This window comes from Trichechus manatus, unplaced genomic scaffold, assembly GCF_000243295.1.
Source record: "Trichechus manatus latirostris isolate Lorelei unplaced genomic scaffold, TriManLat1.0 scaffold00019, whole genome shotgun sequence".
NCBI lineage: Eukaryota > Metazoa > Chordata > Mammalia > Sirenia > Trichechidae > Trichechus > Trichechus manatus.
In genome coordinates, this window is record NW_004443955.1 from 20,194,472 (window position 1) to 20,220,501 (window position 26,030).

At 37.9% G+C, this 26,030-nt stretch overlaps 1 protein-coding gene across 7 annotated transcripts in view; it reads right to left on the bottom strand.

Moving 5' to 3' along the window:
• Positions 1 to 26,030, bottom strand: part of MCTP2 (multiple C2 and transmembrane domain containing 2) — a 309,598-nt gene that overhangs the window by 15,758 nt on the left and 267,810 nt on the right. For all 7 annotated transcript variants that reach the window (XM_023727886.1, XM_023727885.1, XM_004372665.3 and 4 more), the window contains one exon: positions 13,668 to 13,777. In XM_023727886.1, coding sequence (XP_023583654.1) covers positions 13,668 to 13,777 — 110 coding nt within the window. The remainder of the gene's footprint in view (positions 1 to 13,667; positions 13,778 to 26,030) is intronic.

Sequence of the window (26,030 nt, forward strand, 5' to 3'; positions counted from 1 at the left end):
ATTTGCACCAGGTATGCAGGGGTGGTTCAACATTAGAAAAACAATCAATGTAATCTGTCACATTAATAAAATAAAAGACAAGAACCACATGATCTTATCAGTTGATGTAGAAAAGGCATTTGACAAAGTCCAACAACCATTCATGATAAAAACTCTCAACAAAATAGGAATACAAGGGAAATTCCTCAATCATAATAAAGGGCATTTATACAAAGCCAATAGCCAACATCATCCTAAATGGAGAGAGCTTGAAAGCATTACCCTTGAGAACGGGAACCAGATAAGGATGCCCTTTATCACCACTCTTATTCAACATTGTGCTGGAGGTCCTAGCCAAAGCAATTAGGCTAGAAAAAGAAATAAAGGGTATCCAGATTGGTAGGGAAGAAGTCAAAGTATCTCTATTTGCAGATGATATGATCTTATACACAGAAAACCCCAAAGAATCCACAAGAAAACTACTGGAACTAATAGAAGATTTCAGCAAAGTATCAGGATACAAGATAAACATACGAAAATCAGTTGGTGGATTCCTGTACACCAACAAAGAGAACTCTGAAGAGAAAATCACCAAATCAATACCATTTACAATAGCCCCCAAGAAGATAAAATACTTAGGAATAAATCTAACCAGAGACGTATAAGACCTATACAATGAAAACTACAAGACACTACTGCAAGTAACCAAAAGAGACCTGCATAAGTTGAAAAACATACCTTGCTCATGGATAGGAAGACTAAACATTGCAAAAATGTCAATTCTACCCAAAGCGATCTACAGATACAATGCAATCCCAATCCAAATTCCAATGGCATTTTTTAATGAGATGGAGAAACAAATCACCAACTTCATATGGAAAGGGAAGAGGCCTTGGATAAGTAAAGCATTACTCAAGAAGAAGAACAAAGTGGGAGGGCTCACACTACCTGATTTTAGAACCACCACAGTAGTCAAAACAGCCTGGTACTGGTACAACAACACATACATAGACCAATGGAACAGTATCGAGAATCCAGACATAAATTCATCCACCTATGAGCAGCTGATATTTGACAAAGGCCCAAAGTCTGTTAATTGGGGAAAAGACAGTCTCTTTAACAAACAGTGCTGGCATAACTGGATATCCATCTGCAAAAAAATGAAACAAGGTGTATACCTCACACCATGCACAAAAACGAACTCAAAATGGATCAAAGACCTAAATACAAAAACTAAAACAATAAAGATCATGGAAGAAAAAATAGGGACAACACTAGGAGCCCTAATACATGGCATAAACAGAATACCAACCATAAGTAACAATGCACAAGCACCAGAAGAAAGACTAGATAACTGGGAGCTCCTAAAAATTAAACACTTACGCTCATCAAAAGACTTCACCAAAAGAGTCAAAAGACAACCTACAGACTGGGAAAAAATTTTTGGCTGCGACAAATCCAATCACCATATAATCTCTAAAATCTACAAGATACTGCAAAACCTCAACAACAAAAAGGCAAATAACCCAATTTAAAAATGGGCAAAGGATATACACAGACACTTTGCCAAAGAAGATATTCAGGTGGCTAACAGACACATGAAGAAATGCTCATAATCATTAGCCATTAGAGAAATGCAGACTGAAACTACAATGAGATATCATCTCACCCCAACAAGGCTAGCCTTAATCCAAAAAAACACAAAATAATAAATGCTGGAGAGGTTGTGGAGAGACTGGTACACTTATACACTGTTGGTGGGAATGTAAAATGGTACTACCAATTTGGAAATCGATTTGGCACTTCCTTAAAAAGCTAGAAATAGAAGTACCACACGATCCAACACTTCCGCTCCTTGGAATATATCCTAGAGAAATAAGAACCGTCACACAAATAGATATATGCACACTCATGTTCATTGTAGCACTGTTCATGACAGCAAAACGATGGAAATAACCAAGGTGCCCATCAACAGACAAATGGGTAAACAAATTATGGTATATCTACACAATGGAATACTACGCAACGATAAAGAACAATGATGAATCCGTGAAACATAACATGGAGGAGTCTAGAGGACATTATGCTGAGTGAATTTAGTCAGTCACATAAGGACAAATATTGTATAAGACCACTGTTATAAGAACTCAAGAAAAGGTTTAAACACAGAAGAAAACATTCTTTGGTGGTTATGAGGGTGGGGAGGGAGGGTGAGGGTTATTCACTAACTAGATAGTAGACAAGAATTATCTTAGGTGAAGGGAAAGGCAGTACACACTACAGGGGAAGTCAGCACAACTGGACTAAACCAAAGCTAAGAAGTTTCCTGAATACAATCAAACACTTCGAGGGACAGAGTAGCAGCGGCGGGGGTCTGGGGACCATGCTTTCAGGGGACATCTAGGTCAATTGGCATAACAAAGTTTATTAAGAAAATGTTCTGCATCCTACTTTGGTGAGTGGCGTCTGGGGTCTTAAAAGCTTGAAAGTGGCCGTCTAAGATGCATCAATTGGCCCCAACCACCTGGAGTAAAGGAGAATGAAGAACACCAAAGACACAAGGAAAGTATTAGCCCAAGAGACAGAAAGGGCCACATAAACCAGGGACTTCATCATCCTGAGACCAGAAGAACAAGATGGTGCCCAGCTACCACCAATGATTGTCCTGACAGGGAACACAACAGAGAGTCCCTGATGAAGAAGGAGAAAGGTGGGGTGCAGAACTCAAATTCTAGTAAAAAGACCAGACTTAATGGTCTGACTGAGACTAGAGGAAGCCCGGAAAGCATGGTCCCCGGATTCTCTATCAGCCCAGAACTAAACAATTTCCAAGGCCAACTGTTCAGACAAAGATTGCACTGGACTGTGGGACAAGAAAATGATACTCATGAAGAGTGTACTTCTTAGCTCAAGTAGATACAAGAGACTAAACGGACAGCTTCTGTCCAGAGGTGAGATGAGAAGGCAGAGAGGGTTAGGAGCTGGTTGAATGGACATGGGAAATCAGGGGTGGAAAGGAGGAGTGTGCTGTCACTGTATAGGGAGAGCAATTAGGGTCACATAACAATGTATGTAGAAATTTTTGTGTAAGAGACTGACTTGAAATGTAAACTTTCACTTAAATTACAACAATTAAAAAAACAAAAACAAAAAAAGAAACCTACCATACATATTAATTTAACACCAAGAAACTTGTCTGTCATGATCTTGGTGCCAAGTTGAGAGATTTACCATCTGAATTTATGGTACCAGTGTCATTTGAAAAACCTCAAGCAAAAAATTTAATACTAATAACAAAAACTTCAAGCAAAAAATTTAATAATTCCAGGTTAGCAGTACCCTAAGGTGACTCAAACAGTAATCCTCTGTAGACAAACGCACTATCAACCTAGACCTGTGAGTAACTAACTTCCAGATAAAAATTCAAGAAATATGAGTTCATAGTTAAAACACTGCAAAACACCAAGGGACACAAACCAACATGAATACAAGCCAGCAGAAATAAGAGAAACGTGGTAAGAAACAAAAAGGCATTAGATATCGGAAATAAACAGTCTATTAAATAGTAATACTTAATATAGTTGAAGTCATAAAATAGAAGCGCAAGTATATGAGCAAGGAAGATATAATGAAAAATAACCAAGAAGGTTTGAAAACACACCAAGTAGAACTTTTAGAAATGAAAACTATAATGATTAAAGTTAAAACACAATGGATGGATGAAGCAGGATATTAAATAGCAGAAGAACTTGTCAAGTGCAAGATAGACCAAAGGAAGTATCTAGAAGGCATCACAAAGAAAATTATTCAATCTCACTGACGATCACAGCTGCACAAATCAGAAGAAGGATGCAAAATATCCAAGAGAGATTAGAAGACATGGAAAATAGATTCAGAGTTTTCTGCATTGATGGGGAAGACAATAAAAGTAGTGGTTAATAATAGACTTTGGTAATTTACGCTAGAATTGCTACGGTAGCCTCTAAAACAATAGTAAAATGTGACATAAATTCTTAGCAAACAGAGAGGATGCATAGGGAAAAAAAATCAATCAAAAAGAAGATAAGAAAAAGAACCAGTTTATGGAAAAATAGAAAGCACTTAATAAAGATCACAGACTGAAATCCAAACATATTAGTAACCAAGTAAAATTTAAATGAACTCAATGCTACAATTAAAGCATAGTGACTATTAGACTGAATAAGAAAAATGAGTTTTTTCTTATATAGTATATATAAGAGGGACATCTGAAACATAGCATACAGATAGGTTGAAAGAAAAAGATGGAAGAAGATGTATTATGCAAACAATAATCAAAATAAAGATGTCATGGCTGTATTAATAGTAGTGAAGTAAGCAGTTAAGGTACAATTTTATTAAAGATAAATTGGTTACTTTCAATTTACCAGGAAAATATAACAACTTAAAGACGTGCAAACCAAATAACATAGCTTCAAAATACAGAAAGCAAAACTTGACAAAACTACAAAGAGAAATAGACAAACCCACAACTTGAGTGAGAGGTTTAACGTACATCTCTAAGTCATTGATAGAACAAGCCAAACTCCACCCCCTCCGCTAAAAATCAGTATGAACATAAAAGGTTTGAACAATACAATATGCAAAATTAATCTAATGAATATATATGGGACAATACATCTAATAACCTTCTTTTTAATCTCACATGGAAAACTTACAACAACAGGCCATTTGTTGGGTCAATGTTTCTGACCACAGAGCAATTAAGCTAAAAATCAGGAACAAAAACATAACTAGAAAATCTCCATACATCTGGAAATTATGCAATGCACGTCTTGGCCAGGGAAGAAATCAAAATGGAAGTTAGAAAATACTGTTACTGAATTGAATGATAATGGAAATATCACATGCCGAATTTTTTCACATGGAGCTAAAGCTGTGTTTAGAGGAAATTTTATAGCTTTAAATGTTTATGTTAGAAAATAAGAAAGGTTGGAAATAAATGATCTAATTAATCCTTTTGTAAAGTTAAAAAAAGAATAATAAATGAAACCCAAAGAAAGTAGAAGGAAAAAAGTAATAAATATAAGAGTAGTATATAAGGAAAAAGAAAACAGGTAAGAGGGATGATTAACAAAGCCAAACGTTGGTTGTTTGAAAAGACTAACATAATTGATAAATCCTGTCACAGAAAAGAAAAAACACAATCAATATTAAGTATAAAATAGTAGACATTCCTATGTATCCAACTGACATTAAAGATAAGAGGATTTCATGAATAATTTTATACCAAAATATGACAATTTAAAGGAAACGGACAAGCTTCTAGAAAATTACACATTTCTAAAATTAATCTCTGTTCTGAAACATAGGAGAGGAAATAAAATGCTGAATAGACATTTACATATAACAGAAGTTGAATATTTAATTAAAAACCTTTCCAAGCAGGAAACTACAGGCTAAGATGCTTCACCAGCAAATTCGTTCAAGAGAACAGATAAAGAGGGAACATGCCCCTCCTTGTTTTATGAGTCCAAAAAATCTCTGTCTTGATAAGGAACTTGCAAGAACAGAAAATTATTGGTCAATCTCACTGATGACCATAGCTGCAATAATCCTATGCAAAAATATAGTCAATAAAAACCCAGCAATATATGAAAAGACTGTGTGCAGGACAAAGTTGGATTTATTCCATGAATGGAAGGTTAGTTGAGCATTTGAAAATCAATTACAATTTACCACATTAACAAAAATAAAGGAGAAAAAAAATATGATCAACTCAATGAATGCACAAAAAATTTTGACAAAATTCAACTCAATAGTTGTGTGTGTGTGTGTGTGTGTGTGGTGTTACGTGTGTGTGCATTTGTGTGAACGGTGTGTGTCTGTACATTTTGTGTGTGTACTGAAGTGTTGGATGCTACCACTGGGAGATGTGTACCAGAGTCACTCTCACAAACAGCCTGTCAGATTTGCCCTCCCAACACTCAACTCAGGCATTTCTCCCTCAGCAACTCACAATTTTAGTGATAAAATGTTTCTAAAGAAAGGGGTGGGGGGGAATGACATTCACTGGGTTTGTTTATTTAAGACACAGAGGAAGAAAGTCAAGGCAATTTACCAAAAATACTATCCATAATAGTCAATAGTTTTAAGTGATTACAACATGTGATGCATTGGTAACTCTTTGTATTAATTCATTTAATTCTTCAAAAATCATATGAAGTAGGGATCATTACTGACAGTCTCATTTTACAGATGAGGATTATAAGATATAGTGGTTAACTAAATTGCCCAAGATTATTCCTAATATGAGACAGAGCTGGGACTTGAATTTTGGAAGTTGGCACAAGTCCTCATGTTGCCATAGTAAGCACTTTAGAAAATGTAAGAAGACCTATTTTACTCATTTAGTTCACTTGAGTATTTCTGTCCATAAGTCTGAGGATTTAATTCAAAGACAATATATACTGTATTTTTACACAAATAACACGCACCTTCTGTTTGTTTGCCAACAGCGCCCCCTCTTCCCCATGAGGTATTTTTATAAGCTCACTATGCTAATTTTTTTTTTTTTTACAGTAACATGTAGAATCTCTCCTGACAAAGACTGAAGGCATAAAGTCCTGGTCCCCTCCCTGCTCTTTCTGCCTTCAGTCTCTGTCCCTTTAGACATGTCATTCTTGGATTAAACAGAAGATGCATCAATCTGTGGTTCCCCATAGACACACCCTGATTCAAATAGCACGTAACCAGCTTTTCATCTTCGTTGCTTAGTATTTCTCAACTTCCTAGCCCGGGGGCTTCTACATTCCGTGAATGTGCCTTGTAAGCTTTACTCTGGAATCTTTGCCGGGATGACTTTCTTGTCCTTCTAGGTCTATCTGATTCTCTAACCACCTAAGAGCACAAGGTTTGGAGCCACTACTCCATACTAATAGAACATAAAACATAGATCACACTTCTGCTTCATCCTGCCGTCTGTCGTTAGCTGCCCTTGAGTCAGCCCCACTCATGGTGACCCCATGCACAAAAGAAGGAAATGTTGTCAGGCCCTGCATCATCCCCATGATCAGCTGCGGATTGGATCATTGTGATCCAAAGGGTTTTCACTGGCTGATTTTCAGAAGTAGATTGTCAGGCCTTTCTTCCTAGTCCATCTTAGTCTGTAAGCTCCACCAAAACCTGCTCAGCATGACAGCAACATGCAAGTCTCCATTGATAGACTGTTGATGGCTATGCATGAGGGGCATTGGCTGGGAATTGAACCCGCGTCTCCAGCATGGAAGGTGAGAATTCTATCACGGAGCCACCAATGCCTATGCCTAGTATCATATAAATGATACAGTGCTGAGTAAATGTTTTAAGCTGACATATACATACATTTGAAATATGTGTAATATTACAGAAGGTGCAGTAGGAAAAAGGCAACGCAGTTCAATCTACATCACCATGATACCACTGGAATCCTCCTAGCCAGTATTAGGAAAGCCTTGTACTCTCAAGGTTTTATGTAAATCTATTTGCTTGCTAGTTGCCAAAAGTAGAGCATAACTTTTCCGGGTTCTTCAGCACTGAATTACAATGGAATTCTAGCAGAGTTACACATGATGTCCCACTTGAATGCCCAGCAGGAACTTGAAGGTCACTACAATAATGAATGGCCAAAGAATTAATAGGAGTTGAGCCTCATGAGCCTTCCTGTGCTGCAGCTGGGCAGAACAGTACTCTGTTCATGGGCTGAAAACATGTCTCAGCCATGGCCACCACAGCTGTGCTGGGCACAGCCGCCCCTCAAACACACTTGTAGCATTGAGGGCCTGTTTGAATCACTGTCCTCTCTTCTCATCAGACACATTTCCTTTATCATTATCAACTGCACAACAGCTGCATTTTTCTATTACAGGCTGTTCAGCACGGAGACAGTTTTACCAAATAACACGTCCTTCCTTCCTCAGTCTCGCCCTAATGCCTCACATCCTCTCTTCTTGCTGCCAGTACGCTCCTTCATGTAATGTTTTGTTCAATGACTTTTTCCATCCACTCCAGGCCCTGCATGATCTGCCTCAAGTCCGGGCATATCAGCCCCCATCCCCTATGATACCAAAAAAAAAAAAAAAAATGCTGAGTCAGTTCAGCCTCATGGTGACTCCATGTGTGTCAGAATAGGACTCTGCTCCGAAGGATTTTCATCCAAGGCATTTCTGGGTGGACCTGAACTTCTAATCTTTTGGTTAGCAGCCCAATGTGTTAACCACGTGCGCCACCCAGGGACTCGTATAGTACAAACTTACTAAATTCTCTACATCTCCCTCTATCTACCACACAGTTGTGGGCTTTGAGAATTCGCATAAGGGGCCCTCACATTCTGAAGCCCCTGCTCAATAATTCTTTCCCAGTCATCTCTTCTTATTCTTGGAGAAGCTGATAAGTTTTTGCTTCTTCATATTGCCCTCTGTCTACCTGCCTCTCTCCTACATCCCTTCCTGGGCTGCTCAGACCTCCGCCAGCATCCTGTCTTGTTGTTGTTAGGTGTCATGTAGTCAACTTTCAGCTCACAGCAACCCCATATGACAAAGGAGAACTTCCCCCATTGGGTTTGCTCAGCTTTAATCTTTACAGAAGCAGATTGCCAGGTCTTTCTTCCATGGAGCCACTGGGTGGGTTTGAAACATCAACCTTTTGGTTAGCAGCTGAGTGATTAACCATTGTGCCACCTGGGCCCCTTTACCTGGTACTAATGCCATTGAATTTTTTTTTTTTTAATTGTTGTACTTCAAGTGAAAATTTATAATTCAAGTTAGTCTCTCATACAAAAATTTCTACATACATTGTTATGTGACCCTAATTGCTCCCCCTATATTGTGACAGCACACTCCTCCTTCCACCCTGGATTTCCCGTGTCCATTCAACCAGCTCCTGACCCTCTCTGCCTTCTCATCTCACCTCCAGACAGAAGTTGCCCGTTTAGTCTCATGTATCTACTTGAGCTAAGAAGTACACTCTTCATGAGTATCATTTTATGTCCCACAGTCCAGTCTAATCTTTGTCTGAAGAGTTGGCCTCAGGAATGGTTTTAGTTCTGGGTTGACAGAGTCAGGGGGTCATGCTGTCTGGGGTTCCTCCAGTCTCAGTCAGACCATTAAGTCTGGCCTTTTTACTAGAATTTGAGTTCTGCACCCCACCTTTCTCCTTCTCCATCAGGGACTCTCTGTTGTATTCCCTGTCAGGGCAGTCGTTGGTGGTAGCCGGGCACCATCTTGTTCTTCTGGTATCAGGATGATGCAGTCTCTGGTTTATGTGGCCCTTTCTGTCTCTTGGGCTACTACTTTCCTTACGTCTTTGGTGTTTTTCTTTCTCCTTTGCTCCAGGTGGTTGGGACCACTTGATACATCTTAGATAGCCGCTTGCTAGCTTTTAAGACCCCAGACGCCACTCACCGAAGTGGGATGCAGAACATTTTCTTAATAAACTTTGTTATGCCAATTGACCCAGATATCCTCTGAAAGCATGGTCCGCAGACCGCCGCCGCTGCTACTCTGTCCCTCAAAGTATTTGATTGTATTCAGGAAACTTCTTAGCTTTGGTTTAGTCCAGTTGCACTGACTTCCCCTGTAGTGTGTGCTGTCCTTCCCCTCACCTAAGATAATTCTTGTCTACTATCTAGTTAGTGAATAACCCTCACCCTCCCTCCCACCCTCGTAACCATCAAAGAATGTTTTCTTCTGTGTTTAAACCTTTTCTGGAGTTCTTATAATAGTGGTCTTATACAATATTTGTCCTTATGTGACTAAATTCACTCAGCATAATGTCCTCCAGATTCCTCCATGTTATGTTTCACAGATTCATTGTTGTTCTTTATCATTGCATAGTATTCCACTGTGTGAATATATAATTTGTTTATCCATTTGTCCGTTGATGGGCACCTCGGTTGTTTCCATCATTTTGCTATCGTGAACAGTGCTGCAATGAACATGAGTGTGCATATATCTATTTGTGTGACGGCTCTTATTTCTCTAGGATATATTCCAAAGAGTGGGATTGCTGGGTCGTATGGTACTTCTATTTCTAGCTTTTTAAGGAAGCACCAAATAGATTTTCAAAGTGGTTGTACCATTTTACTTTCCCATCAACAGTATATAAGTGTTCCAGTCTCTCCACAACCTCTCCAACATTTATTATTTTGTGTTTTTTTGATTAATGTTAGCCTTATTGGGGTGTGATGGTATTTCATTGTAGTTTTGATCTGCATTTCTCTAATGGCTAATGATCATGAGCATTTCTTCATGTGTCTGTTAGCTGCCTGAATGTCTTCTTTGGTGAAGTGCCTGTTCATATCCTTTGCCCATTTTTTAATTGGGTTATTTGTCTTTTTTTTTTGTTGAGGTTTTACCGTATCTTGTAGATTTTAGAGATTAGATGCTGACAGGATTTGTTGTAGCCAAAATTTTTTTCCCAGTCTGTAGGTTGTCTTTTGACTCTTTTGGTGAAGTCTTTTGGTGAGCATAAGTGTTTGATGTTTAGGAGCTCCCAGTTATCTAGTTTCTCTTCTGGCATTTGTGCGTTGTTATTTATGGTTTGTATTCTGCTTATGCCATATATTAGGGCTCCTAGAGTTGTCCCTATTTTTTCTTCCATGATCTTTATCATTTTAGATTTTATATTTAGGACTTTGATCCATTTTGAGTTCATTTTTGTGCATGGTGTGAGATATGGGCCTTGTTTCAGTTTTTTGCATATAGATATCCAGTTATGCCAGCACCATTTGTTAAAGAGACTGTCTTTTCCTCAATTAACGGACTTTGGGCCTTTGTCAAATATCAGCTGCTCATAGGTGGATGAATTTATGTCTGGATTCTCAATTCTGTTCCATTGGTCTATGTATCTGTTGCTGTACCAGTACCAAACTGTTTTGACTACCGTGGCGGTATAATAGGTTCTAAAATCAGGTAGTGTGAGCCCTCCCACTTTGTTCTTCGTCTTGCTTTACTTATCCAAGGTCTCTTCCCTTTCCATATGAAGTTGGTGATTTGTTTCTCCATCTCATTAAAAAATGCCACTGGATTAATACCATTGAATTCTAATTGTCCATTACCTGCTTCTCTCCCTCATTGGAAAATAGATTCCCACAGGATAATGACATTCCTCACTGGAAAACAGATTCCTACAGGATAATGACATTATAGCATAGTAGTGAAGAGGGTTCAAATCAACAACTTGCTAATCCTGTGACCTTGAACTATACATTTAACCACTCTGTGCTTCAGCTTCCTCATCTGTAAAATGCAGATACAAACAATCCTTATACCATACAGTTGTAGGAATGAGTAAAGGGGTTATTAGGGTATATGGCTTAGAAAGGTGCCTGGCTACCATGTGATATTAGTTTTTGCTACTCTCATTGTTATTACTGAAATTGTTCTCCTTCCTGGATCAGGTCAGCACCTGGCACTCAATAATTGATAACTGAATGAGTGAATGAATGAAGAGTTGTGGTCCCCTCATCATCATTTCACTGTTCTCTACTCTCTACTAGTTAGACATTTTAGAGGGTAAACTCAGGAACCATTTGTCAATTTATTTGAAACTAGAGGAATAAGGCAGATCGGTACCAATATATCAGAGTGAAAATTCTACTGCTTGTTAATCTTCCTTCTCTCAAGACACTGATAATGAGAACTAAAATAGGTAAATTCAATAAAAACTGACCAAACTAGCTTAAAGGTGCATTTTTAACTAATTTTTTAAAAAACAAAACAAACATATTCATTATGCTGATACTAAATGGTCGTTCAAGGGCAATTTTATTTTAATATACAACTGAGAATGACAATCAGTATTCATAATGAAATTTCTGTATTAGCTATTTATATTTCCCAATTTATTGATTTTTCCCATATTTTGATGAATGAAACTTTCATCTGGCTTTTAGTACTAATTTTCATTTCTTCTTTACCCATGCAATTTTAAGCATCTAGCTTCTTTTCTTTTGTTATTGTACTTTAGATGAAGGTTTACAGAGCAAATTTGTTTTTCATTAAACAATTAATACACACATTGTTTTTTGACATTGGTTGCCAACCCCTTGACATGTCAACACTCCCCCTTTCTTGACCTTGGGTTCCCCATTACCAGCTTTCCTGTCCCCTCCTGCCTTCTCATCCTTGCCTTTGGGCTGATGTTCCCATTTAGTCTCATTTTGTTTTGTAAGACTGTCTAATGTTTGGTTGAAGGGTGAACCTCAGGAGTGACTTCAGTACTGAGTTAAAAGGGTGTCTGGGTGCCATACTCTTGAGGTTTCTCCAGTCTCTGTCAGATCATTAAATCTGTGGTCTTTTTTTGTGAGCTGGAATTTTGTTCAACATTTTTCTCCAGCTCTGTCTGGAACCCTCTTTTGTGATCCTGGTCAGATCCCGGGCACCAACTCGTTGTGCTAGACTCAGTCTGGTGGAAGCTGTGGTAGCTGTGGTCGGTTAGTCCTTTGGACTAATCTTTCCCTTGTGTCTTTGGTTTTCTTCGTTCTCCCTTGCTCCAGATGGGGTGGGACCGGTGAAGTATCTTAGACAGTCACTAACAAGCTTTTAAGACCCCAGACGTTGCTCACCAAATTAAGATGTAGAACCTTTTCTTTATAAACTATGTTATGCCAGTTGAGCTTGATGTTCCCCAAGACCATGGTCCCCAGCCCTCAGTGCAGTAATGGTCTCTCAGGGAGTTTGGATGTGTCTGTGAAGCTTCCACGACCTTGCCTTAAGAACGTTTTACATCAAGAATTATACATACAGACATGACCAATAAGATAAGAAAAAGTATTTAACTAACCCATACAAATAACAACATGCTGACACAATCCCGAATTAAAAGAGGGAAAAGTATGCATTTATAACCCAAACGGGAAAAACAAGACAAAACACCTCCCTTTTCAGTGACACCAAATGAAGACCAGGTTATGCGGAGTTCACAACGTGTAAAAAAAACAAAACAAAACAAAAAGCCCGCAAGACAGTTTAGCTCTGATACCTGAAGGTAGGGTCAGTAAACTATGGGTTGGATTTGGATCAAATGCAGCCCATCACTTGTTTTTGTGTTATTGGAACACAGTCACACGCATTCATTTACGTATCTTCAATGGCTGCTTTGACATTTCAGTGACAGAGCTGAGTAGTTTTGACACAGATCATATGGCTCCCAAGCTTAAAATATTTGTTTTCTGTCCCTTTACAGAGAAAGTTTGTCAACTCCTGCCCTAAGGTATTCACGTACATGTCCGAATTAATTTCATATCTATGCACTTATGATGGTACTATTAATGTATTGAGAAAATACATTAATGAATTGAGAAAAACATGGGTCAGATGGCAAAGACTTATTTAGAGCACATTTACTTCCCTTCTCATTTCTGAGTAGGGTAACCATAATTTATTACCCAAATGAGGATATTTTCAAGAGTGAAATAGGGTACTACTTATAATTATGCTAGAACGACTGGTGTAAATTGGGCCATCTGGTCACCCTAGTTCTGAGGCACTGCCCAACTGTGAAGTTGACAAGCCCAAAGAACTAGCCCTCCAAAGTCAAACAGGACTTGCACAGCGCCACCGTTGTTTTTGCTTTATATGATTCCACCCTCCCTGCTCCCACTGCCTCAGGAGCTGTCCTTGTGGATGACAGCTCTAGTTCAAACGCCACAACGAAAATCCAGAACTTACTTTTTAATTCTTTCTCCAAAAGAAGCGATTTCCTCCAAGATGTTTTGAACAGTTGAAACAATATCCTGTACCATGTATATTCTTTCAATTAGCCCCTTTTTCTCGGATTCCTGGGAAACATAAAGGCAAGATGTAGCTGAGTTACTTCATGTCTGTTGTCCTGCTATAAGTATCATATGTGGTTTTTATTATCAGAGTGATTCCAACAGATAAATCACATTTTTCACTATTTGAATATTTACTGACTCCAAAAAAAAATCTCTGCTCACTCATTCGGATGTTCCCACTGGTAGTACGCAAAACCTCAGTTGTTCCTTCGATATTATGAGGTGATGAATGGAAGCCCCACAGAACCTGGGGCTTCATTCCCATGCTGGCTGCTGCTTCTCTCAGAGAACTCTGCAATCCCTTCTATTTGGCTGGCCGTGATTTCCTCTTTGTCTTTACAAGGTATCTGCAAGCTCACTCAGCACCCACCCCCATCACGGTCATTCAGAAATGTTTGCAGCAGGCAACAATCTGGCATATTGGATATCCAGAAAATATATTTCCTTTTTTAAAAAAATTGTGGTAAAGTATATATAAAAAAACATTTACCATTTCAACTGATTTTATGTGGAAAATTCAGTGACGTAAATTACATCCATAACAATAACCGCTATCCATTTCTAAATGTTTTCATCACCCTTATCAGAAGCTCAGTGTCCTTTCAGCAATAACTTTCCCTTCCCCCCTCCCACACACCCTTAGCAACCACTAATACACTTGTGTCTCTATGCATTTGCTTATTCTAGATATTTCATATAAGTGGGATCATATAATACTTGTCCTTTCGTGACTGATTTATTTCACTCAGGGAGCCCCAGTGACGAAGTGGCTTAGAGCTTGGCAGCTAACCCAAAGGTCAGCAGCTCTAATCCACCAGCACTCCTTGGAAAACCCACGGGGCAGTTCTACTCTGTTCTATAGGGTCGCTGTGAGTCAGAATTGACTCGATGGCAACAGTGTCATGGATTGAATTGTGTCCCCCCAAAATATCTGTCAACTTGGCTGGGTCATGATTCCCAGTATTGTATGACTGTGTAATCTGATGTGATTTCCTTATGTGTTGTAAACTTTATCACTATGATGAGGTTATATGTGATCTCCTTATGTGTTGTAAATTCTATCACTGTGATGAGGTTATACTGATGAGGTTTACAAGATTGGATACTGTTTTAATCCAATCTCTTTTGAGATACGAAAGAGAGAAGTGAGCAGATAGACATAGGAACCTCACACCACCAAGATAGCAGTGCCGGGAGCAGAGCATGTCCTTTGGACCTGAGGTTCCTGCGCAGAGATGCTCCCAGACCAAGGGAAGACTGATGCATCACAAGGACTTTCCTCCAGAGCTGACAGAGAGAGAAAGCCTTCTCGTGGAGCTGATGCCCTGAATTTGGACTTGTAGCCTACGGGACTAATGAGAGAATAAATTTCTCCTGTTAAAAGCCATCCACTCATGGTATTTCCGTTGAAGCAACACTAGATGACTAAGACAAATGGGTTTTTTATTTTATTTTTTATTTCACTCAGTAAAATGTTTTCAAAGTTCATCCATGTCATAGCATGTATCAGAACTTCATTTCTCCTTATGGCTGAATAATATTCCATCCTATAGATATACCACATTTTTTTATCCATTCACCTGTTCATAGACATAGATAATATATTTCCTAGTACTGCCACTTCTCATTCAAACTCTACTGCATTCTCAGTCACCACAGGCCTGATCAACTCTTCCGTCATTCTTTGGCAACCATCGTTTCATTTACAAATAAAAAACAAACAAAAACTAACAAATCTCAAAAGAAAAACAAAACTGTTGATTGGTATATACTGAGGGTTGGTTTCCTCTATTTTTCATAATTATCTACGTCACAGTCAATCAATAACAATGATTCAAACTATAAGTGGTTCAGATGTAGATTTCCATTCATGTGTTGCACAATCACATCAAATCTTTCCGGAGGCATGGAATATTCTGACCCACTTACTGCGTCCACAAACATTAGATTACTTTTGCCCTGTTAATGAACGTTATCAAAACACATTTTGAGAAAATGCATTGCCGTGCATTATAGGAATCACTGCTTTACCAACTAAATCTTTGATAGGTACACCATGACTATTAAGACCACCAAAAAGAATGTGTTTGAATAAAATGAATAATGACTAATTCAAATGAAACTAAATTTTAAACCAAAAGGGAAATGACTGGCATCCCCTTTATCCCAGTATTGCTGCCATGAGCTGCCGTCACATGCCCAGAAACAGACCAGGCAGCTGGAGACATGCTTCAAAATAACTGGTTAGTATACTGGTTAGTATACTGCAGGGGGCTGCATCCTATCCAGGTTATTCTCAAAGAGGATATATTCAACAATTGATTGTTTTTTTCTTCATGGAATCGGAAGCAAATATAAACGTACCTTCCTCAGTCTATAATTCTCTCTGTGAAATGGAATTCAGCTTTACATACTGAAAACCTTTTTAATATTAGGAAGCTAATGTTTATAGACTGAATTTGGAAATTATTCAAATGTTAGAGAAAACGATTTCCCAAAGAGTGGTGTTTTACACTATTTCTTATATTCTGATACCATGTGCTAGTGCCTCTACAGACTTTGTTCTTACTGAGATTTAGCCGGTATTCTCTCAGTCTTGCATATCTGAGCCATTGTAGCCACTATGCCGAATACACGACATCTAAAACTTAAAAAAAAAACTTTTTTTAACCTACAACTTTACGCAGACAAGAATCGTACCACATTGTTGAGCAAACACATCTAATTGAAGAGAACATTCCTATAATACCTTTCTGTGAAACAAAATTTTAAAAAGTTTCATTTTCATCTTGTAGTCTCTCTCCATTAAACTAGACTGATGCATGCAGTGAAAGAGAACCACTATCCAGTAGTGATTTCAGGTAAAAGCACCAATATGGCAGAAATCCATTGCCGACGAGTCGATTGCAACTCATAGCGATCCTATAGGACAGAGTAGAACTGCCCCATAGGGTTTCTAAGGAGTAGGTGGTGGATTTGAACTGACAATCTTTTGGTTAGCAGCAGAGTTTTTAACCACTATGCCATGAGGGCTCCAATATGGCAGAAGTGCCCCGAATTACAAACTTCCTTTTTGTGTCTGCCCCTATTACCTTATGAAGCTACTTGGTTCAAAGAGACCAAAAAGAAGGGCAGAGGTTAGGTGCACCATTTCTACCCCTCACCAATAAAGGGTGCTGGGATGGCCTGAGAAAAGTCTTGCCATCTGATCTGTACTTCTTTATCCCACCAACCGTTCTGCCCATAAGGAGAGGTTAGGTTCATTGTTTCCTCCTTTGTAACATCAAACTTGCCTGCCATTTTTACTTTTTCACCCGAATTTTAAATTTCTTTTTTCCGTTACCCTCTTGTTGACTAATTCTTCAAGCAGTTTGTGTTAAAAATTAGCTATGCTGCCAAAGTGACCTAATTCATGCTCCGTAATCCACTGGTGTCTACCAATGGAACACAATGGTGAAAACCCATCTGTCCGCCCCATAAGTATTCATGTTTATAAAGGGGCATTTGAAAGCACCGGGGAATTTGACCCAAAGGGCAAAAAGTGGCTTCCTCTTTTTAGCCGCATACAGCTTAGGTCAAAACAATTTCTTGGAAAATGACTCAAATTTCCATGTGGCTCAATTTGATTAAAACTTCCTATTTTGGTTGACAGATTTTTTTTCTACCATGAAACACCCAACTACTTATGTTCTGGTTGTGAAGAGAGCATGAGTTAGTACGCTAACTTAATAAAAGATCCTCATGAAGTCCTTTAGATTTGTAATGAATTTGATGTTTTAGTTTAAGCATTTCAATATTCAAAAACTAGGATATAGAGTCCCATTATATCTAGAGTGAAAGGATAATTTATCATCCAAACTAGTACACTTTAAGAATGAAAGTATTTAGAATTATATCATTTAAAAAATATTTATCAACTGACAGATAGTTTTATATACTCATAGACCTATGAAATTGTTTTTATTTATTTTCACAAATAAATTTTTTCAAAATATATCTGTGCATTAAAAATAAGTTTGTTCATATTGATTACCTGAATCTTTTAAGTGATACTTGCACAATAATTATTCATGGTGCATCCTCATTTGTTTTAATTAGTTTCATAGTTGTATCTCACTATACTCTCATGTCATAGTTACTTTTCCAAAGAATGCACTTTTTAAAAGTCATCTTTTCATTACTAATATTTTCATAAAATTATTTTTAATCTTCAGATTTGCACTTAAAGGTCATTAAATTGACATTTTCAACTGACTCTTCACTGTAGACCATAATTTTAATTAAGAAAATACTCTGTCTACAGGCACTGAGGTATGCTGAAAACTTCCAACATAATTGTGATATATGGAGAATATTTTCAAATTTATTTTTTAATATTGAATATTAAATATCAGGCCAAATATTTCCCAAGACACTGTATTTCTGTATCTATTCATACGAACTTTCTCTGTCAAATACTTTCTCAAGACAAAACTTCAAATAAGCTGTCTCTGTTTTGTATGTTTAATCAATTTTGTTGTTGTTGTTGTTGGTTGTCTTCGAGTTAGCTCCAACTCACCGTGACCTTATGTACAACAGAAAGAAATGTTGCCCGGTCCTGTGACATCTTCATGATCATTGGTATGTTTGAGTCCATTGCTGCAGCTATTGTGTACATCCATCTCATTGAAGGTATCCTTCATTTTCACTGATCCTTTACCTTACTAACCATGATGTCCTTTTCTAACAAGTGATCTTTCCTGATATGTCCAAAGTAAGCGAGCTGAAGTCTTACCATTCTCACTTCTAAGAAACATTCTGGTTGTATTTCTTTTATGACTGATTTGTTCATTCTCCTGGCAGTCCAGGGTATATTCAATATTCTTTGCCAGCACCGCAGTTCAAATGCACCAATTCTTCCCCTATCTTCCTTTTTCATTATCCAACTTTTGCATGCATATGAGGTGAGTGAAAATACCATGTCTTGGGTCAGAAGCACATTAGTCATCAAAGCGACTTTAATGAGGTCTTTTGTAACAGATTTGCCCAGTTCAATACATCATCTGATTTACTGACTGCTGCTTCCATGGAAGTTTATTGTATATCCAAGTAGAATTAAATCATTGACAACTTTAATTTCTTTTCCATTTACAATAATGTTGTTTACCAGTCCAAATGTGATGACTTTTAGTTTCTTCACGTTGAGGTATAATCCATGCTGAAGTCTGTAGCCCTTGACCTTCATCATTAAGAGCTTCAAATCATCTTTATTTTTGGCAAGCAAGGTTGTGTCATCTGCATATAGCAGGTTGTTAATGAAATTCTGATGTTGAGAAATCACTGACTTCTCTATTCCTTTATAAAATATATATTCTATTAAATAACAGGCACTCCATCAAAGAATTTCTCACAAATAGAGATAATCCAAATCATAATCTAGAATAAAAAAACTGAATGATGTACATATTTGACCTCATAGTTTGTTCATCATATTCCTTAATTTTGTAGAGAGAAAAATGCAGTGTCTTCTTTTTGGCAGTTTTCTAAAAAAGTCATTTCAAATCACTAGAAGCCATCAGTGATGTCAGATGGATCCTGGCTGAAAGCAGAGAATACCAGAAAGATGTTTGCTTGTGTTTTATTGACTATGCAAAGGCATTCCACTGTGTGGATCATAACAAATTATGGATAACATTGCAAAGTATGGGAATTCCAGAATACTTGCACTTAGGAAGAACCTGTACATAGATCAAGAGGCAGTCATTCAAATAGAACAAGGGGATACTGCATGGTTTAAAGTCAGGAAAAGTGTGCGTCAGGATTGTATTCTTTCACCATACCTATTTGATCTGTATGCTGACCAAATAATCCAAGAAGCTGGACTGTATGAAGAAGAAAGGGGCATCAGGATTGGAGGAAGACTCATTAACAATCTGCATTATGCAGATGACACAACCTTGCTTGCTGAAAATGAAAAGGACTTGCAGCACTTACTGATGAAGATCAAAGACCACAGCCTTCAGTATGGGTTACGCCTCAACATAAGGAAGATGAAAATCCTCGCAATTGGACCAATGAGCAACATCATGATAAATGGAGAAAAGATTGAAGTTGTCAAGGATTTCGTTTTACTTGGATCCACAGTCAGCACTCATGGAAGCAGCAGTCAAGAAATCAAAAGATGCATTGCAGTGGGCAAATCTGCTGCAAAAGACCTCTTTAAAGTGTTCAAAAGTAACGAAGTCACTTTGAGAACTAAGGTGTGCCTGACCCAAGACATGGTATTTTCTTTTTTCCTTTTTTTTTTTATTGATGTAATTAAATGAAGTTTACATTTCAAGTTAGTCTCCCATACAGAATTTTCTTTTTTTTTTTTTACATACATTGTTATGAGACCCCAACTGCTCACCCCATTCTGCGACAGCACACTCCTTCCCTCTGCCCCTGATTCTCCATGAACATTCAACCAGCTCCTAACTCTCTCTGCCTTCCCCTCTCACCTCTGGATAGAAGCCGCCTCTTTGGTCTCTTATATCTACTTGCCAAGCCATGATATTTTCAATTGTCTCATATGCATGCGAAAGCTGGACGATGAATAAGGAAGACCAAAGAAGAGCTGACGCCTTTGAATTGTGGTATTAGCAAAGAATACTGAATATACCACGGACTACCAAAAGAACGAACAAATCTGTCTCGCAAGAAGTACAACTAGAACGCTCCTTAGAAGCAAGGATGGCAAGACTATGTCTCACATACTTTGGACATGTTATCAGGAGGGATCAGTCCCTGGAGAAGGACATCATGCCTGGTAAAGTAGAGGGTCAGCAAAAAAGAAGAAGACCCTCAAAGAGACGGATTGACACAGTGGCTGCAACAATGGGCTTAAGCATAACAACGATTGTGAGGATGGTGCAGGACTGGGCAGTGTTTTGTTCTGTTGTACACAGGGTCGCTATGAGTTGGAACCAACCTGACAGCACCTAACAACAACAGCAAGAAGCATCGATAACATTACTTGGCACTTGAGTCACGGAAGAACTTGATTAAAAATCTTCAACTGACTATGGCCAAAACGCAACAAGAATTTACAGTATTTTTTTTTTCCCCCCACAAAAGGGTTCAATAGCATTATGGATGATTAGGTTGACTGAGAGTTTTTCAAAGGTTTAAACATTTCTAAAATCACACTGATGATAGGCAGCAAAAAGAAATGCACGCTACCATGTTGATGTGTATTTTTTTATTTAACATGACTTTGTCACAAAAATGTTACTGTTATCACAACTCTGAATACATAACATTTTTATAAATATGGGCATTACAACTTCTAATTCAGATGGTGGAGCATCATTACTTGTCTGGATGCAATTTGGATAACGTGGGCACCATGGCCAATTCCAGGTACATTTCTGCCTCACAGATGCCTTCGTTTTGCAAGAATGTTTTTATATTATTGTTAAAAATTAAATAATCCTTAATGCTAAATGTTTAAACTAAATATACAATGGCATTTACAGTGTTTCCTCCTTTGCAAAGTTAATTTCTGAAAGCTTTATGTTGATTCCACATATTAGATTAAAAAAAATGAAATCAATTCCAGAATTAACTTATTTGATATTCTGTATGAATCATTTGATGACATACAGATAAGGCTGGCATCATTCTTCCAAAGACTCTTCCTCTGCTACCGAAGTCAACATATTAACAGCTACTTTGTGATTTTTCATGCGTGTACAATGAAAACATGGAATAGAAAATGAGATAAATCTAATGAGGAAGAACAGTTATTTGATCTAAATGAAAAGTCATGCTCCAAAGAAAGATACGTAAGCACACCTTTTCAGTGGTGTGCATTAAATCATGTTTTCTGGCACAGTCTTCTTAAAGTAACCATGAACTGTTGAGCTAGCTGTTGAGGCTTCCTCAGTAGATTTGTACCCTAGGTTTCCATGTGTCAGTGATATCACCCCTGCCCCTGGGGTGGAGGGGAATGTGAACAAACATGTACAAGTTACATGTTAATCAACAGTTATCTTGAGAAATGGAATATCAACAATTGATTATTCACTAAACATCTACTTTCTGTATATTTTTATTATTTATACATTCCTGCCAGAAAAGTTTGTTATAAAATAAAAAAAAGATTATGAAAAAATTTTCTTAAAAGCATTATAAAACACCAGAATAAATAGGTGAAGATTTATTCAATAAAATGAGTGAAGTAAACGATTCTAATAAACTTTTTTGCATATGTCTCCACTCCATCCTTGGACTCTCTGCTGGAGGCACCTGCTACCCAGATATGAGAGGGAAGCTATGCACTTGAGGGCAAGTGTCTTAAAGATTAGCAGTAAATGTAGTTTCTGTTTTCTGAATGGCTTTTACAGCCTTTGGAGAATGTCCTTGCGGGTTCTTCAAGACATGGTAGCCTCTACACTACAAGAAGATGATACTTACATTTATATTTATATTTCATAGTTTAGAGGTTATCATTAATATCTTCCATAACCCTTCTGTTCTGCTATGCCCAGCTTACATGGTGGACTGCAAGCTGCTTAAACTGCCCCTGTGTTCTCAGCACTAACAACTGTGGTGGGCACATTATCAGTGCTAATGTAATGCTTGTTCCATGGAGGAATGAGCCAATGCAGGGAAACAGTAGGGTATCAGGTTTAATATAATAGTGCAGCCAAAGGATTATTTATATCAGCTAGGGAAATAAGCAAGTGTTTAGAGTTTGAGAGAAGATTCCAGGTCTCCATTAATCTGTACAAGGACTGAAAAGCCCTACGTAGGCTCCATGGCTTTTGTGAAGCCTTTTCTTAAGGAAGACATCCCACACAGACTACTGTCCTTGTTTTCTTGGTTTCCATTAAACGTCTATCCATTTAATCATTCTAATAGTAACTGTTCTTTTCACTGTATGCACTGTGCATTTTACCTTTTAACATAATATACTACTGCTGTCATGCGCCCTTTGTTTTTAATAATATCCACCATATATTAAGGCACATAATATACCAATGGATATATTACACATCCTCCTAAAAATCATAACAGGTTCTGTATTATTACCTGTATTTATAGGAAACTGGTGTTCAAACAGGTTAAGTGATTTGTCTGTGTTCACATAGTAAACGGCCAAGATATCAGAGTCTCTAACAACTCCAAAGCTAGTGCCCTTTTCCATTCCAAGAAGCCCTGTAAGTTTCTAGTCTACATTTCATATTTGTTCTTCTGCCACTTGCTCTTCGGTCTCTCTGGGTCTTTCACTTTACTGTATAATAAAATATATAATTTTGAGACACCCTGTTCAGTTATACAATTCTAGCGACTGTTCCTTTCTTGGAGTCCTGGTGGCGCAGTGGTTAAGAGCTTGGCTGTTAACCAAAATGTCGGCAGTTCAAATCCACCAGGAGCTCCTTGGAAACTCTATGGAGCAGTTCTACTCTGCCCTGTAGTGTTGCTATGAGTTGGAATTGACTCAATGGCAAAAGGTTTGGTTTTTGGTTTGGTTCCTTTCCAGTATTATTTTACCCAATTTTCATTAGAATGTGTGCTAAATTAGCCCTGTTGAAAATATTTGGTGAATGACATTTCTTTCTATTTTTATTTAAGAGCCAGAGTGACCAGGAACGGTTTGTGTAACTAGATCAAAAGTTAAAAACAACAGCAATAACAAATCTCTTTTAAGATGTATCAAAATCCACATGCCTGTGGAGAACCAGAGAGAACTTGGCAAAACACTGGTCTTGCCATCTACTAGCTCTGTGATGATGGCAAGTTACTTAACCTCTCTGAGTCCCAACTTCTTATATGGAAAATGGAGATCATAAGCTCTACCCTAACCGGAGTGTTGAAAATTAAATATTATAGCTTGTATAAAGCTCCTGGAACACTCCAGGTGCTTCTAAAATATAAGTTCCCTTGCCTTCAATAAAGCAGAGAGAACAAAATGGATAACCTTTTGTCTAGCGGAAAGAATACTGGGGTTAATTTAAGTTTCAAAAGAAATGATCTTCCAGGACAAGTCCACTCATGTTGCCCTGAGTCGCAGGAAAGATCAGCTGGCTGTTCTGTCTGCATCATGCTGGCATTATTTACACGTTTCAGATTGAACCAGGAAATGTGGTAATAACGCAGTTTAGCAAACACAACATTACATCTGCTGTTCTTACCAAACTGGCTAGGAAGAGTAACACTGGTTCATTCACAGAGAGGACTGCTATCACATGTGCTCACATTTTTACTTAACATGGGGGGCTTCCAATTTACAGAAGGAAACGTGCAATCGAACGCGTGGTGGCCGTAGGCATAATGAAATCCATGAACAAGATAATTGTGGCGAAATACACATGTTTACAGTCCTACAGCTGGAAAAGAATGGGTATTACTTCTCATTAAAAACTTAAAAAAAATTCAGAAACGTACATATAATGCACATGATTCAGGGTCTACATTATGAGCAAGCATGCAGCACCATATAAAAGAAAAAATGAAAGTGGGGAATTTATTGAATCCAGAATTCAAAGAGCATGAGTATTCTTTGTTTTGTTACAGACTATGGAGAAACAGTGGCCCTCATGGTAAGAAAAATAACAATGACAAGCTCCAAGTTTGTAATGTAAAAATGTATACTAACATATTTAAGGATGTATGCAAGATCACCATTTTTTCATTATTCGTGTGTTTATAAAATGTCAGCGGAATTGAGTCTTTTGGTTAAGTTTTGTAAACAGTTGAGTTAAGAACAAACAACATCGCTGTTTTTGCCACATGACAGTTCTTTCTTTAAAACAACACAATACAACCAAAAACAAACCAGGAGGCCAGTCTCTTCTTCGTACTGCCTTCCTCACGTGTTCTGTGAGTACAGCGCTGTAGGTGCAATAGACTAACCAGCCTTGACCCTCTGGGAGAGAATGAACACCATCAAAATGAATTTACAACGGAGAACTAATTATATAATCAGTATGTTACTTTAAATCTTTCCTGCATGATCTGATTTAAGAAAGAAAAAAAAAAAAAAAACTCTCATTTCTCTATTAATTACCTAAGCAAAATAAGACAGTCCCGAAAGTTGACCACATCAGAAAAAATTCTTTTGACGTACTTAAATATTAGGTAGTGTTTGTCACAGAATGTGCAGTCCCCAAAGGGGTAAATGCAAAATGTCTCACTCAAGCTCCTCTCAGGAATGTCAGCCCTCTCAACTAAAGAGACAAAAAATGTTACTGACGACTTTAAACAAGAACATGTTTGGTTTCTCTTTCATCCCACTGAATATTACAAGTCTGCAAGTCGAAAACTTTGAAGACTTATAAACATCAGAAATCTGAGTGACACAAAAACCTCTCAGCATCTGTCATAACAAAGAAAAATAAGCCATATTTTTGATATAGGAGGTTCAAAATTGTTCTTTGGGAATCCTGGCTTTGAGCACTGGGAACTGTCTTCAGGACTTCTTCCCATAAGATGTGGTGCACTCACACACACGCACGCATGCGCGTGTGCACACACACTCCCACACACACCAAGTCAATTCTATGGTGAATGCTATTAAAATGGGGGAAAAGCCTGTACATTTTTAGGAGAGTAATTCCTTCTCCAGCAGAACTTTTGCTTTGGGAGGAAATGAGTCTGAAGGAGAGTACTTGGATCTTGAATCAATATCATTTCTAAGTGATTTTACACGGTTCTAACTTCCTGTCCATTATATAAGTTGCTTACATCTGCAATGGTATTTACCGACACAGTGTTTGGTTTACACCAGGTATCAAATCTGGTATCAAACAAGAGGCCTGAAAAACAAAAGGAATCACCAACAAAAGGGAGATACAGCTAAAACACAATTGCAACATTGGAAAGGGATTAGAAAAAAATATTATTTGGAGCTCCTCTTAATCCCTGGGAAGACTGATTATTTAACAGAATGTATTGCCACCACAACGTAAGCAGGGCTAAAGGTTTTCTAGAACACTTGTAGATAAATAAACAATGAACTCCCGTTGTTGCTGATTTAGCTGTGTATGTCCTTTATTTTTCTCCAGGGTGGGGCTGGGTTGGGAGGGGGCAGGGGTTATCAAAGGATGTAACAGGTAATTCTGATTACCCTAAGACTTAATCCGAGCATCACCTACTTTTAGCAATGTTACATTCACCCAGGCATTTCCTCCCCACATACCCAACAGTGTCCATGTCTTGATTAAAGTACCAATCACGCTGCACCATGATGGTTTCACTATTTTACTATGAACCTTGTTTAAGTTTGTATTCT